Source organism: Globicephala melas, chromosome 18 (genome assembly GCF_963455315.2).
Source record: "Globicephala melas chromosome 18, mGloMel1.2, whole genome shotgun sequence".
Classification (NCBI taxonomy): Eukaryota; Metazoa; Chordata; class Mammalia; order Artiodactyla; family Delphinidae; genus Globicephala; species Globicephala melas.
This window is the reverse complement of record NC_083331.1, coordinates 4268580-4285160: the sequence shown is the minus strand read 5'-3', so window position 1 is coordinate 4285160 and position 16581 is coordinate 4268580. Positions and strand designations below refer to the sequence as shown.

At 46.1% G+C, this 16581-nt stretch overlaps 1 protein-coding gene across 6 annotated transcripts in view; it reads right to left on the bottom strand.

Moving 5' to 3' along the window:
* Nucleotides 1-16581, bottom strand: part of WASF3 (WASP family member 3) — a 90505-nt gene continuing 73924 nt past the window's right edge. For 5 of the 6 annotated variants that reach the window (XM_030882641.2, XM_060287751.1, XM_060287753.1 and 2 more), the window contains 5 exons: nucleotides 15696-15813; nucleotides 10630-10805; nucleotides 6521-6784; nucleotides 4849-5216; nucleotides 1-3141 (listed from right to left, as the gene is read on the bottom strand). In XM_030882641.2, coding sequence (XP_030738501.2) covers nucleotides 2984-3141; nucleotides 4849-5216; nucleotides 6521-6784; nucleotides 10630-10805; nucleotides 15696-15813 — 1084 coding nt within the window. In that variant the 3' untranslated portion in view covers nucleotides 1-2983. Of the gene's footprint in view, nucleotides 3142-4848; nucleotides 5217-6520; nucleotides 6785-7575; nucleotides 7743-10629; nucleotides 10806-15695; nucleotides 15814-16581 lie in introns of all 6 variants that reach the window. The other variant, XM_060287755.1, reaches the window with a different exon arrangement.

Below are 16581 nucleotides of genomic sequence, written 5' to 3'. Positions count from 1 at the left end.
TTTAGGGTGAAAAGTGTAGTTTTATTTAGATGTTACTTGTACATAATCCATAGTAAGATCTACAAACAGATAAAAATTGTTTACTAGGAGGTTTTTTTTTTTATACCACTTTAAATTCAATGTACAACAGCATTGGTAATACTGCAAGATGACAGACTCTGGTTTAGAAAACAAAAATTACTTGCTACTGTCGCTGACACATTCCCATGAGTGTTCAATGGATGAAAATGTATCATGGATTTCAGCTGCAAATTATTACAAAACTTTCACAACCTAGCCACTTGGTGCTCAGAAAAGATTTCGATATTCTAAAAATTTACTGAAATGAAAATGCTAATTCTCCAACAGTATACTTCTACTGAAGAAAACCAAAAGTGACCAAATCTTATGGTTTGGGGCCAAGAACAGAAAATCAACCACATCATGGGTGGTTCTGAGGAATCTTCTCATCCCTCTGCCTGATCTATGACGTGAGGAAAAGCTTGTAAGAAATTAAACTAAATACATGCCGGGGGAAACGGGACAATTTAAAATAACCTTACCACATACAACTACTTTAAAATGTAAAATCCATGGATATGAAGGATGCATTTACATGTTTTTCTCCATCTGTTTTGTAAATACTTTTTGCAAATGAGAACGGACAATTCAAAATAGTCACTTTTTCCTTTTCATGTACTATCATATTAGAAAAAGTCTGGATTTCATTTTTAGAATAAATCAAATGCGCTGAGAAAAATACTGCAAAAAATAATCTACACTGGATTTTAGTCCTCTCCCCTTCTGTTAAGGGCTACGTAACACATCAGGGCGAAAGCTTTTTCACTAGTCAGAACATCAAGTTGAAAATAACTTGCTAATTAAACTACAGGAAGACAACCAATACTTAACAGGCTCATGAATATTTACGGATAAAGTGCCACTAATTTTATCGTGATGAGATATAAACAGAAGAAATCCTGACACGGATAGTAGCTTTACGCATTCTCTCCATCCTGAGGACAGAAGGGCCGTAAGAAAAACCAAAGAAGCATTCCAAATACAAGTTCTAGAATGACACAGGTGACTCCTTATCCAAAGTAAAGCTAAAGACGAAATATTATAAGAAAGACAAAATACGATCGAAAGTGGTAAAAGTCCCAAGGAAAATGCCAACACAGTTGGCCTCCACACTGGGGAAAAAAAGGAGAGAAATTAAAGAGAGAAACTGAAAAGTTCATTAACAGCTACTACTTACAGGCAATAAACGTATGGTGACGAGCTCCAAGACACAGAAACTCAATCAAGAACCACGTGCCCAGACAGCTGGCTTTAGCTGAAAAGACTCAGATAACCTGGCCCGGGCACTGGGAAAGGTAATACAGACCTGAGGCTTTTCAGAGTTCCAACCTAGGTGACTAAAAGCCCGTCAGGCTGGCCTTACAGGATGACCACGACCTTCCACAGGCCACAAGTGTCCCTCGGGGACACAGACGTGATGGGGGGGCCGGTGACGTCCTGAGGAGAACTCATTAACAAAAGCCGGCAGTCAGGGTCCTGCTGACATTCTACCATCCACCCAAACACCTCTGTCTCAGCTACAGATTCCTGGGCCACAACTGAGTCACTAGGACCCACAGTCCGTTTGACACACGGTACAGACGAAAGAACTGCTCAGTGGGTAAAGTGTCTCGTACATCTGTGAAGTTATATCTGAGATCAAAGCCTGGGATGTTTATTCCTTCCAAACAAGCAGTTACCCTTCACCCAGCATTACAGAATGTAAGCTCTCATTCATGAGTTTCCCAGGGGTTTGCCTTGGGCAGGAAAATCTGCCTGGGCTCGCGTGTCACCACGTGGGAGGGGACAAGGAAGGGACATGACCTGCTCCAGCGAAGGGGCGACTCTCCTCTGAGGTACCTGGTCCAGCCTCATGTGCTGACAACCGTGTGGGAAAGGGACCGATGTGCTTCTAGGACAGAGCGAAGGCCCTACTCGTGCTGGGTCCCTAACTGGCCATCGCGCCAGGAAAGGTGAAAAGCTGCCCCAGTCTCCTTTCACCTAAACTGAAGCTGTCAGGATTCAGACCAGGTGGGGCGAGGTGCCGCCCGGCCCCTCCTCTGCAGCACCGAGGCCTCCACGTGGCCTCACTTGGCACATGGCTCCGGAAGAGAGGTTGTGCAGGGCTCTGCACCCGGGGCCACCCGGGGCCGGGCAGGCTGGCACCCGAGCTGCAAGGACCGCCAAGGGCTCTGCATGCCATCGCAGACGGCAGTGGCCCTGAAGGAAGAAGGGCTGATCTCCACTTTCATTACGGCTGCGCTGCTGAAACCTCTTACAAAACTCCTCAACAAGCACCGGCTCCACGGATGCCCACAGGGGATCCTGCCTGCAAAGGGCCAAGTTCCCATTTCACAAGAGGGAGCAAAGGAAGCGCAATTCTTCAACAGAGCGTTCCCACGCACAGAGGCTACCAGGCCGAGAGACTGAAAACAGAAACATCTAACTCTCCTACTTGTCAAATCTTTCTCTTTAGAACCAACTTCTTCTGAAACACATTTAAAAAAAAAAAAAAGTGGAAACAATATCTCTTACGGATGGGAAGACATCAGTCTGACGCACAGTCATTAATCTTGCAAAGACCAAACATCAGGCAGCTTCACAAACGCACAGCGAGTCTGCAGGATTCTAATGATCAAGGGGAGTGAACCCAAACTGCACTAAGTACTCTCGTGGCCAGGAGGAAGGAAGCAGAAGGCTGTTTTCGGGACAATGCAATAGTTACAGCTTATTTCCTCGTGTGCAGCACGGTTTGCTATGTTTCGTGGCACTTAAGTATTCCACAGTAAATACTGAAAAACCCAGAATTTTTGCATGTGCAAGAGCAATCTCACGTTATCGATACAAAAGTCGCTAAACTACGGGATTATAATACCACTATGTGGGCGCCGGGGCCACAGAGATCGTCAGCACACTCCCCAGCCCGGGGCCCTGGGCGCCAGCCTCAGTCGGACCAGTCGTTCTCGTCCAGCTCCGAGTCATCGTCCGAGTCGCTGTACTCGACGGCGATGCGGCGGGACAGGATGGTGGCCACGTCGTTGCCCACGGGCTCGCGCTTGGCTTCCTGCTCCTGCAGTTCTTGCACCTTCTTCAGCTGAATTCCTGGATACACGGGACACGGCTTAGAACGACACCCCTTGGCTTACCGCTCCAATCACACAGAACGGACAGGGAAGTCTACCCGGCTGCTGTTCTCCCCACTGACACTCTCAGAAAAAGCTTGAGAAATCTGAGGGGAGAAGCTTGGGAAACAGAGTTTCATGAGCAAGAAAAAAGGAATGTGCGAAGTCATAAGGTTCTTTACAGCGGTGCATTGAAATGTAAGAAAGTCAGTTACAATTTCAGCGCACACAAGCACCGTGAAAGAAAACTCCAGGACGGCACAGCCTGACCCGGCAGCCACCGGGCACGAGAGGCTGTTTCAAGGTAGATTTACGGTGGCCGGTGGCCCCCATAGTGGACCGTGTTCCTGGACAGCCTGGGACCCAAAGGCTTGGAAAACAGAGCCAAGCTTCTGGCTAAGCGGGCGAGGTAAGTGAGAAAGCTCAACTTCAACAATTACCGTTGAAAATGGGTATGAGATCGCAATCACCTTACTCTCTTACTTTTGTAAGTAACAAAATGGGATATCTAACAATGTGCTGTGTTATTTCCTTAACCTTTTCTTTCAGAGTAATTTCAGACCTATAAACTAGCCGTAAGACTAGTAGAAAAACGTTCCCATATAACCTACTCAGATTCCCCAACTGGTAACATCTGACCAAATTTATCCTCTTTCGCTCTCATTTACACACACACACATACTTTTTTTCTGGACCATTTGAGAGTTAAGTGGCATATAATGTCCCTTTGCCCCTAAAATACTTCATGTGTCTTTCCTAAAAAAAAAATTGATCAAAATCAGACTAGCAGCAGAGATACAATAGTACCATCTATTCTACGAATTTTATTTAAATTTTGCAAATAGACCTAATATAACAAACGAAAAAAGTTTTCCACCAGGTTTGGGATCCGCCATGGGATCTCACCTGTTACATTACTCGCCACGTTTCATTAACCTCCCTTAGTCTCTGTGTTCTACGACCTTCACGTTTCTGTAGGACGTCCCTCGATGTGGACCCCTCAGAGGTTTCCTCTGACACATCCAGGTTACGGATCCCTCTCATTGGACAAGGCTCACAGGTGTCAAAAAGCAAAACACTGTCCTACCAGGCCCGCAAACGCGTGATCAGTGAGGTATTCTGACTCTGGGACTTTCTTCTTGACAAAATCATCGTGCGTCAGTAACGTCAATGCATACAAGAGCTCCCCGCCCTGATCTGACCAGAGACGCTCCACTTCTTAAGGTTTCGTGCTCTGGGGTTTGGTGTAGGACCTTCACCTGACAAGGGTTTTGCTACTTAAATAAATGTTGAAAATCTACTGGCTTAGTACATCAAACTAAAAATATGAAAAGGCTAAGTAAGTTACATCCTAGGTTTCTAAAAAAACTAAATCACTGACATGAGCTCATTTTCTTTCATTTATACTTTGGCCCTTAGAGTAGAACGCAGAGAAAAAAGATCCAATTAACTAATGATCATTTTTATTATCCGTTTCTGCTCAAGTAAAGCTTTCCTGAATTCAGTGCTTTATCACTGAGCTTACTTTGCACTGAAAAAAAAATGTATCCACTATTAAGAAAAAAGAAAACCAAACAAGGCTCCTTCAACCCTCTTCTACCGGCCCTCTGGGGCAGAGGGGGTCCCTGGAAGCAGACGAGGCTGCAGCCGCCGGGACAGGGGGCAGCGTCCCGGGACGCGCACTCACCCATCCGAATGGCAGCGAGGAGGTCGCTCCGGGCGTCGCTCACGGGCGGCTGCGCAGCCTCCGGCCTCTTTGCCTCGGCTCCCGGCGGGCCGTGCATCGGGGAGGGGGAGAGCGAAGAGCCGGCACCTGGAGGGCCCGGCGGCGGCGGCGGGGGGCCCGGGGGGGGCGGCGCCGTGACCACCAGCCCACCGGAGGGAGGGTGGGTAGGACCCGCGTAGGAGGGGCCGGCGGACGCTGGGAAGGGGGGCTGCGTGGGCATCTGGAGGGGGCTGACGAAGGCAGTCTGTGCGGAAGGGATCATGGGCGGGGGCGGCGGCGGCGGGGGTCCTGAGGGGTTGTAATACTCCATGATCTGTGCCGGGAGCATCCTGGCGGAGACACGAAACAAGAGTCACCAAAGAGCAACCCAGGGTCCCAACCTCGGAGTTCCCGCACGCCTCGGAGAGGGGCCTCCCCGGACAAGACGCACACTGGCAGCTGAATTTACAACACTGCAGGACACGAACATCCACGCTTTGGACCACAGGACCACACAAATCCCTAGGTCGGAATTCAAGAGCATCTACTGACGTGCACCAGAAAGTTAACCACTGAAAACGTAACTTTCTGTGGAACACTGGAACAGCTGACTGCAGAGGTAAGAAGGCAGCACAAATGCATCCTTTGCACGAGGCATCTCAGAAGTGGGGGCTTGAAAACCCATCTTACAAGGGTTCTGTGGCCAATCAGATTGGACACTTCTGTATTTTATATCGCGTCTCCACGGAAATTCCCCAAGCCCATGACGCCCATCAGAACATCCAAAGCTTTGAAAACCCCTCCAGCCGAGAAATCTGCTGAGTTCCGCGTAGCCAAGAGCTTTCCAAACCAGCTGGACCGCAAACCCTCCCTGCCTGATACTTGGGAAGAGCCACAGAACACACTCTGGGGATCCTGACTTAAAGAGAAGCAACCACGGGAGAAAACCTCGGGGAGCTGAGGGACCGACATCCAGAACGTGACCCACGCTGCTCTGGAGTGAAGAAAAACAGTCGATGGGAACACATTTTCAACTTCCCTGGGCGCTGACTCGGAGGGGCTAACTCTTTAAAGGCTGAGGTGGTGCGAAAACCACAGCCTATCAAAACACAGGCGGGGGCTTCAACGAACAAACGCTGAACAGGAGGGTCTTTGTTTAGGTGGTGTTCGAATTTTTCCCCAACGACAGAAAACAAGAGGACCTGGTGGCAGAAGAGTATTTGGGTACCAAGAGGTCCGGGTGACATGTACAAGTGTGGCAAGCGCTGCACTGTATAGCTTTCTCCTTTGAGATACGAGTTCTCTGCGGTTCGCCCGGCATATCAGAGAAACACTGGAGCAGCTGGGACAGGCTCACAAAACCGGCAGCTCATCCTTTGTCAATGCCTTGGCTCAGTCATTCAGACATAAAGGGAACGTGTGTTTGCGAATACAGACACCAACCTGAGGTTTATCTGTAATAAAAAGGGGGAGTAGCATGACACTGCATTTTTTCACACAGGATTTCTCACGACTGACAGTATCCGTATCCGGTCATTCTGGGCTGCATCCTGGCCTCCACAGTGTGATTACTCAGTGAAAATTCTTCCACCACGCACAGCAAGACCCCAGTGCAATGGCAAGGCACGGTCAGAGCCCGGGAGTGGGGAATTACCCGTAGTCGGCGGGAGCCAGGGGCGCGGGGGCCTGCGACACCTCTGCGGCCTGCGGCGGGGGCGGAGGCGGCTTCTGGGGCCGGTTCAGGGCCAGGTGCCTGGCCGAGGCCGACGGGGGCCGGAACTCGTGCTCGGGGGCCTGGGCTGCCGGCCCGCGTGGCGGTGCGTCACCGGCTCCGTGGGAAGGCGTCCCGGGCTGCGGGTGCAGAGAATGGTTGGGGGTGGCAGGATACGAGTAATCCGTGACGTCCGACGCGTGGGACCTGACGGCCAGAACCAGGGGTGGGAGAAAACGACGTAAGTGAAAAAGATTTCCCCTCCCAGGCATCAGCATGTATTTGAATAATAACACGGCCGAGGCACAGAAATCACACGCTTTTTCCCTTTCCCATCAGCTAGATCCAGGCCCACAAGCGACAATGTAATCACGACTTTGGCAGCAAGCGCCAGGGTCACGCGGATTCAGAGCCGCAGCTTTGAAGTGAGTGCATCAGACGGACACGGACGGGCAAGCGGCAGACAGCAGAGCCCCCTCCCTCAACACCGCAGCCGACTCTCTTCTAAGAGAGGCTGCAAGACACACTGTGCTTAGCTTGAAAATGGCATCGGAGACCTAAGATTTTAGTGCAACGAAACTGACAGCATATGATGAGACCTTATCAAACGGCAGACGAACCGGATACATATTAACAGTAAGAACAGAAAAAGAAATCAAGGATGCGATACGGTGAGTCGCGGTTTTCTTAAACAGAAGAAACATATTTAGCCAAAAAGGAGAGGAGGAGTGCGGTGCCACGCGCAGAGGCCCTCTTGCTGTCTCTGAACGCACGGGTGGGAGGGAAACTCTGAAAGGAATGCGCGTCTTGTTTTAGTCAGCAGGGTTCAGGAGGATGCTGGGACCCGGCCGCTGGGGGAGGGGAGGGCTCGGCAACGTCACACGGTGTTAGTCACCCGGGTTACGGGACGCGTGGTCAGTACAGGGGGCACATCCTCTCGTGACGCCGAAGCAGGGGGCTGCTGAGGCTGCGATCCAAGAACAAGCGGAGCGACAAACCCTCTGGGCGTCCTGTCGTCTCCCGAGCTCCCTGCCTGCTGCAGTTTCCTGGCGTCACTCATAAACTCAATGCCCATCTTCCTTCTCTCCCACTCTTCTCTTCTCGTTCTTACTTTTCTCACACTTACTTGCTGGTTTCTGTTAGGATTCAGCTTGTGTCTCTCCCTCTGAAGGAAAGAGGCAAACACACATCGGGTCTTTGGAATTCAGACAGTAGCGTCCCTGGAGCGTCACACCACACAGAAAAGTTCTTTAAATGGCAAAAGATCACTGGCTTTTTTCTTTTTCCTTCCCTAATTACAATATAATAATAACCTGTAACTCACTTTCTTCTCCCCTAAGTGCCCTATGAACTCTAGCTTACAGTGCGCGTGTGCCTGCCTTCTGAACTGTGGCAACCGCTTGCTGGTCAGAGAGTTAAAAATATTTTCAACGGGGGAAGACTCTGACCTGTATTTAGATTTATCTTATTTTAAAAACGTAAATACCTAAAACTCTGGAGTCCTTGACGATGGGTGCTTGGCTCTGTCGGGGGGGCTGCGTCATAGACTGGGCATAACTTTCTAAGGGAAATGGACTCGTCTACAAAACACGGACTGCTGCTGAGGGGATGAGAAGCCAGGAACTGGGAATATTCTGGCACCATTTGGAAAGCTGTCCTGAAAAGCAGCTTGGTGATAAAGGGCCGAAAGGAGGCAATACAAACGGCATAATCGGACGGAGGAAAGGAATGGGCGGTGAAGGTCCGACATCAAGAATTACAGCAGGAGAGCGGGAAGGACAGGGCTCTGACGAAGGGTGGGTGGGAGACGGGACCGGTCACTCGACGGGTCACTGCCCAAGTACAGGGGACACCGGTGGGCTGGAGGAGAGGTGAGGAGGGGGGTGACCTCTGAGAGACAAGGACCCCTACAGGAAGGCAGAAATCAGCCACAGAAGACACGGCACTAGTGTGGGCACGAGCGGGTGGTCCTGAAGCTGCATGAGCGTCAGGAATTATCTGTTACGGGAAAGAGAACTTGGAGGAGTGAAGACAAGATGGAAACAGGAGGAAGTAGGTGTAAGCAGTGGAGACCCAGTGGGAGAATCAAACGAATCCCGCAGGGTTCTGTGGGTGGGAGGGTGGGCAGAGTCGGGCGTCTGCAACACCCAGGACAGGAGGAGGAAAGGGGCGAGGATGGTGGGCAAGGAGGCATCCTGCTTCCGGGTCGCTGGGGAGAGCAGTGGACAGGCACTGCATCAAGTCTCATCCTAAACGTATGCTTAGAATCAATCCATCCCTGACCATCTACAAAGAGAGTAAAACTTATCATCAGTTCATGCAATCAGCTTAAAATATGTAGGTTATATGAACAACTTATACACGTACCAGGATACCTGATACTCAAATTTCCCTCAGTTATCCTGAATACATCCACTAAAAACCAAGTTTCTAAGTAATACTTAAAACGTGAATACAAGAAGTTAAAAAATCAGAAGATAGAAAACAGAGCAGGATTTCACTTTTGTAAAAAAAAAAAAATTTGCACATTTACAGAAAAATGACCAAAGAAAGAAATACACTAAAATGCAAAAAAAGTGGTTTCTTTGGATAACAGGATTATGAACACTTTAATTTTTTCTATAATTTGCAAACATGGAAAGTTTATCTTATTTCATAATAAGAAAAATAGTGATATGCTTTAGTCAAATAAAAAATAAAAATTTCCAAAATAATTTAAGGGATCAATTGTACACCCAGTATGGCACAATCTAATCTCAGATTCTAGAATAAATATCAATTATTCAACTGAGGGATTAAAAAAAGTCATTTTCCATCTACCTACTGAAATGAAAGGGAATATATGGAGAATTGCAAAGTATATGTTTTGCATGAGTCAACAGTCACAACTAAGTTAGCTGGGAAAAAACAAAACCCAAATGGCCCTCCTGGGACCGATCAAGTTCGAGCACTTCTCCCACCCAAAGAACTATGGGCACAAGTGTGTCATCATTCTTACTTTCCACAGAAATAAACTGACATAAAGATTAAAACTTGAGGCCAGGGCTCAGTTAAAGCTCCAGTAATTCTCTGATAGCTAACCGATCGCAGCTTGTACAGAAAAATGACCTAGACCTGCCTCACAGGCAATGACTGACAGCCCTTGTGGTGTAGGAGCATCTATAGGGCTGTAACCACCAAATATCAAAAGCATCTTCCATCTGTCAGTCTGTGCTAAACGCTGAGGTTAATAAAGACAAACATAAAAAAACCCAAAAACCCAGATCTAACGCAAGGTCCAGGTTGTTGCTGTTTGTGAAACATCCTTGAATCATGTAAGAATTCTCTATTCACATTTTTAAACACTGACGGAAGACTCCAACTTTACAGAAGCAGAAATAGGAAATTAACCGTAAGTTACAATTGACTGGTCAGTTCTTCTCCTTCAGTGAAGCCCTTTTGGGATAAGTGCTGCTTACTGACCACATCTTTCACATCTGCAAGAGAGATTTTTACTTAATTGCTAACAAATTTTTAAAATAAACTTCCACAGAATTCTCCTCCTGCAATTAGAATACATAAGATTAGCGAACTGAAGGAAAAAAATCTTTGTTCATCACTTTTAGAAAAGGTTATCAAAAAGAACAACAGTTATTCCTTGATCACATCAGCTACCACCTACCAATCGGTTCAGATACCAGGTGAAAGGAAAGGCAACATTCTAAGCAAAAGAGGCGGAGAGAGAATTAAATGATTATTAAAATTAAAAGGGTCAGTCATAGGCAGTTACGATGCCCAAATTCAGAATCAATGTTAAAACAGTGCATCTAGGTTAACGGAATGCTCGAGTTAAGCCAGAGAGACAGAAAATCACACAAGTAACCCAACGTCACAGAAAGCTGCTGTGAACTATTACTTCGAAGTCAAAGCATATATACGTTCATTTTTGAGGAAAGTTTGGAAACACACTGTGGGCCAGAGAAGCACAATGCTACCGTGCGTTTCCATTCACAGGGACGCCAAGGCCGGCTCTGCACACACACATGCACACGAACACGCACACGCACACACACCTAGTGTCTGGGGACAGGGATCCCTCGGAAGATGCTCCGTGGTGTACGCTCTGCGACAACCTGGTGTCGGGTCTAAGCTCTTTGTCATACGCCATCATATTCCATTCCTGGCGCCTGTTTCTGGCTTTTCTAACCTTTTTCACCTCCCGGGTTGTGCCATCTATGCGCTTTTGCTCCTGACGTCCGGGAAGGAAGGCAAGCGTGCCGAGACAGAGGGAAGGAAAAGAGCGGGTTAGTGCAGCGGCCCCGGCAGCCACGAGCCTGGTGTGCAGGCAAGGCAGGCCCGTTTCCATCACTCCCGGGTCAAGAACGTTCTAACATGCTTACCCAACTCAGACCCGACCAAAATAACACATACCTAACGATTTAATGTCGACACATCAGAGTTACCGTGCTGCAACTTCAAGAGTCGCTTACCGTCATTTTGGATCAAGGATTCTCACTTCACTAGGATTTAGCTCGTTTTCAATGTACGACACCTTTTAGATCCCTATTACACACATGAAATACCTGCCCACACCAGACAGAGAAATCGTTTCCCACCCCCACACCATTCTGACTTGTTAACGTGCAATCATCTTTCAAAACATAATTTTAAATGCTCCATTTCAGTTTGAAAAGGTTATTGCAGAATATTTAAGCGAACCCTGCAACTAGCTTAACAAAAAAAAAACAAGATAAGAACTTACCTTCCGTCCCGTACAAAGAATCATTCCTGCTCCAGCCCTACTTTGCCAGCAAAAATGTCTTCGATAAATAACTTGGGTCCTACGCAGGTGCTTCTTTAAAGGTGAGGACAGTTACTTCTACATGTGTTTACGTCCCTCCTGCTTCCCCCGTGAGACCTGCTGACCTTTAGGGAGGTGAACTATGCGCCTTTATGTCCTACGCTCCCCTCACGGCACCTCCACGCTCAGTGAACGCGGACTGAATGATCACGTGCAGGTGAGCGATGGTGCTCACTACGTCCCAGCACCTGCCAGGCCCGGACGGTACAAACGGCAAACAAAAGAAGACAAGGATCTGCCCTCATGGAGCTTGAGGTCCAGCGGGGAAGCCCACAGAGTCACACAGGTAAATGCACAATTATGAAATGTGCAACAACACGATTGTATTACACAGAGAACGCTGTCCGGTCTGGAAGTCAGGGAGGGTGCCCGAGAGGCTGGGACGAGCTCTGCAGGGTGAGGAGGCCTGAGTCCTGCAGAGGAGGGGGGCAGACGCACGCAAGAGGCCATGGGACAGCATCTCGCCAGGAGAAGCGACAGAAGGCGAGTGTGAATTCGGGCGAACGGTGGGTAAGACCCTGAAGGCTGTGTAGAAATGTTGTTCTTTATCCCAAGAGCAACGGGAAACCATGAAGACTGAGAGGGGAGGGGCTGGCACGTGAGAGGAGCCCCTGTGCTGGGGACAGAGTCCACGGGGAGAGGCAGGGATGCCGGGCAGAAAGCTGCTCAGGTGTCCAGAAGGAGAGGAGGCCCATGGGAGAGGAGGGGAGCCGTTAGCCCAGGTACCCAGGAGGCTCAAGTGATGTGCTGGCAGACGACGTGAACGTGAAATTCACAGAACACATGCCAAGTGTTAATAAAGACACGGAAAGATGTGCCATTCGTATTTGATTTTTTGGGGGGTGGGGAAGCTCATCAAAAAATAATAATAGTTCATCAGCAGATGAATGGATAAAGAAGATGTGGTACATATATACAATGGAATACTACTCGGTCACAAAAAAGAACGAAATAATGCCATTTGCAGCAACATGGATGGACTTGGAGGGCATTATGCTCAGTGAAATAAGTCGGACAGAGAAAGACAAGTACTGTATGATACACTTATATGTGGAATCTAAAAACTACAACAAACTAATGAACATAACAAAAAAGAAGCAGACTCACAGATATAGAGAACAAACTAGTGGCTACCAGTGGTGGCGGGCACGTAGGGATGGGGGAGGGGGAGGTGCAAACTAGTGGGTGTAGGGCAGGCTCGAGGATGTATGTACAACATGGGGAATAGAGCCAATATTTTGTAGTAACTGTAAATGGAAAGTAACCTTTAAAAGCTGTAGAAAATTTTTTTAAAATTTTTAAATAAATGAAGATAATGCCAGATAATAATAATCATCTTCAGGACTGGAGGAGGCCTGTTAGGAGTATAAGCTGGCTCAGTCCTTAAAGGGTCAGGAGCAATAGGATGGGATCTTTCCAATTTTCAAGTTCACATTGCACTTCTGGGAATTTACTCTGACGAAGTATGTGCACATGAGTACAGGTACCCCCTACAGTGCTGTAACAGCAACAATTTAGAAGCAACCTAAATATTCGTTAATTCGGTAATGGGTAAATAGTTTATGAAGCCTCCGAACTTTGGAATATGACACAACTATTAAAAAGCATGAAGTCCACCTTTATTACGTCACTGTATGTATATGTCTGTGTGTGTGTGTATACAGGTCAATTCTAGGAATAAAAAATACTCTGTGAAGTGTGTACACATGTATTTATGAACGCCCTACAAGGCCGAAAAGTATGCACATGTGTTACCAGAGGGTGGTTATGCCTGGGCAAGGGAGAAACTCACCCCCAAATTTTCTAAACAAATGTGTTTTACTTCAGGGTAGGTGGGGCATTTTACAACTGGCATGTATTGTGTGAACACTTTTAAATCCAAAAGAGAGAACAAAGAAGGGAGACCTCAATGGACTCCAATATACATCTCACTCAAGCGTCACTGTATTACACTAATTGATAACTATCACCCTTACTTTTAAGAGATGTATGCTGACACATTCAGGGATAAGTGTTATATCTGCCACTTTCTTTACAATGGTTTAGTCTCCAATCTACCCATCAACACACACCCGACACACACACACACACACACACACACACACACACACACACACACACACACACACACACCCCAACTATAATAAAATGCTAACCATGAGGCATCTGCATCTCAGCTACGCTGCCTAGGTTAAAATCCTGAGGCTACTGCAAGCTGTTTCCTGCCCCAGGATGATCCTAGCTGCTCCTACCAATACCTGAAAGCCCCTCGGTCTGCCCAGCACGCCTCCGGCATCCCCTCTCATGTACATGCACGCACAGTCGCACACACATTCACTCTGCGGAGCTAACTTCTGCTATCAGTTCTTGCACCTCAGCGAGCAACACCGAGGGGCCTTCCTCAACTCACCACCTCACCTTCTGCACTGTCACCCCACCTGCTGCTGCCACCTCCCCCAAGGCTTCTCCTTCCCAGCACTGTAACTACAGCCTCACAACGACATAATTATTTGCATAACTTAAAAAAAATGTTCTTAGACCATCAAACCAAGGAAATTTAATGTTCAGAAACAATGGATGTCTTATCCCCAAATTTTCTAAACTAATTCTTCCTTCAGATAGAATTGTCTGTTCCAAAGTGAAAGTGACTTTTGGGTTTCTAAAATCCTGCGAAATTAAGGATATCTTGCCTCATTTTCTGTTCCTGTATAAAGCAGATTTGTATTAAAATTTTCAAATTTCTTTCCCTCTTTGAGTTCCAAAGGACAGCATGATTATCTAATGTTTGTTTCCCCCGCTATATTTTCATCTCCATGAGGGGGATAATCCTTTCTTTTTCATCACAGCATTTACAAGCCATTCAAAAAAGAACCGTTATATAAACGAATGAATAAGAAATTCTCATCAGAATTTTATGTCTTTGAGGAATATGGAATGAGACAAAACTGCCAAGGAAATGACAAATAACTTTGAAGACACAGTAACCACACAGAGTAGATTAAGACTAAAGAACAGTGGCAAAAAAGTTAAATATTTTTGTCAAAAGTATCACTGATGCTTCTAGGAAATCCCGGGAGGCCACTTTAAAAGCAGGAGATTTTTAAAGGAGAGTACTCTTAAAAGTACTTGGGGGTTTGCCCTGTTACCATAAAAGAGTTCGGGGATTCAGACCAACAGGCCTTTAAATCTCTGTTCCTTTTCCTTTGGAGAGATTAGTATCTTCTCTTTCTTCACCTGAACACTTTGCAGCTTCTTTGCTTGGATATTTCTCCGCGTGAATACCCAGCAACTCTTCGAAGATTTCCCATTAACTCTCCCCAACCCATCAGCACGAGAAGTGCACACAGATAACCAAGTCTGTGGAATTCTCTCCCAGAATTCGTGGTAACCTCTCATACTTGCAGTCTGCAACCTATTTCCATGTTCCCTTTCCTAAATCCTGTTTTCAAATCTCAAGTTCTCTTCCATCTCGAACTGTCACTCCTACTGGGCCAATACACCTACTAGATGTCTCAGAACCTTCAGGCAGCCAGCCCACAACATGCTAAGCTCTTAATTCACACACCCTAATAGTTGTCAAACAAAGCAGGTGGTCATTTTTTAAAACACAGCTCACATATAAAAGGCTTGGCAAATATCTGCCTTTGGAGAGTTAACTCTGATTTTCAATGGTTGAAGTCTAATTTCTGGGCCCCAAAGGGATAATTTTCAAAACAGAAGTTCCTTAATCTGAGAGTGGGTTTGTCCTCCCAAGAGCGTTTGCAGTACAGATGTCTCTCAACCTTCCAACTTGCAATTCTCCTGCCTACGACCACCCCACCAAAGGGAATCTCATTTTTAGTAAATACTACCCTCCTCCAAGTGTGCAGATCACACACGCTTTTCAATCCAATATGAACCTCTCACCACGGTCTTAATTACAGTTAGGTGACAACCCAACAATTAATAATGTTAAAAAGACCAAAGCAGAAAATTCTAACTGATACGGAATGTTGACTACTTTACGAAATTTGAAGAGCAAGAGAAAAGTTATAAACCACAGTTACGAACAAAACTGTATTTATTAAAGCAAGTATTAGAGAACAAATCAACAGTATTTATTGAAAACAGTATTACTGTGTTAGACTGAATGGTATCTTCATGTGACAAATGCAACCTCTAAAACAACTTCACGAAATTCAACATCTCAACTGTTTAAAGAATTTACTGATTTTAAACTTCTAATTTCTAAGGGAGAATCCCATTTATACGCACGTTTCCCATACTAGAATTATTTACCTTTTGACGTCTTTTCTCTTTCCTTTTGTCTTCTGTGTCCTGTAGCATTTTTTCTTTCCAGAGGTCAAAGAAATAGGAAGGATCAGTATAGAACTTCAGCCCGTCCTTTTTATCATCTCTATAAACCAATGTATTACAAGTCGGGGGGGAGAAAAGGTCGTTAGAGAGTTTCATACGGGGTAAACATTAATGTTAATTCTAAATCATGAGATGATAACATCTACGTGAGGAATTTGAACTGTCCTTATACACTGTTAAGTCTCCCAATTTTCCTTATTTGGAAAAATGTGTGAACATGCAAGAACAGCACTTTTTTTCTAGAATAATGAAGTAAAAACTACTCTTGCAAATTTAGATTTCGGTACAGCAAAGTGCTGCCCAAATCACAATATGGCTCGTAAACAGCAACATTTAGTTCTACAGTTATTTCAAGGTATGTTCTGTTTATTCCAATGGGGGCCACACACACAGATGGATTCTTAGTATATATGTACATTCACTTCTACTCTGGAGCGACAATGTTATTAGGATAAAAATTAGCAAGTACTCTGTGCTTTTCTCTTAATCAGGTTTGCCCAATGTCTACAATTCAATTAGGAAAGGAGCAAAAGGTTCATGGTGTATAAATGTAACTAGGATAAAAAGTGATGACCTAGATATTTTTTTAAATGGAAGTAACCGACAAAGAAAATTCACTTGTAGCCATTTCATTGTCAAGAACTGCTACAATTACTATATTCTAAAAAATACTTCAAGTCTTTTTTTAGAAAATTTATTTATTTATTTTGAGCTGCATTGGGTCTTCGTTGCTGTGCACGGGCTTCTCACTGCGGTAGCTTCTCTTTGTTGCAGAGCACCGGCTCTAGGCACACGGGCTTCAGTAGTT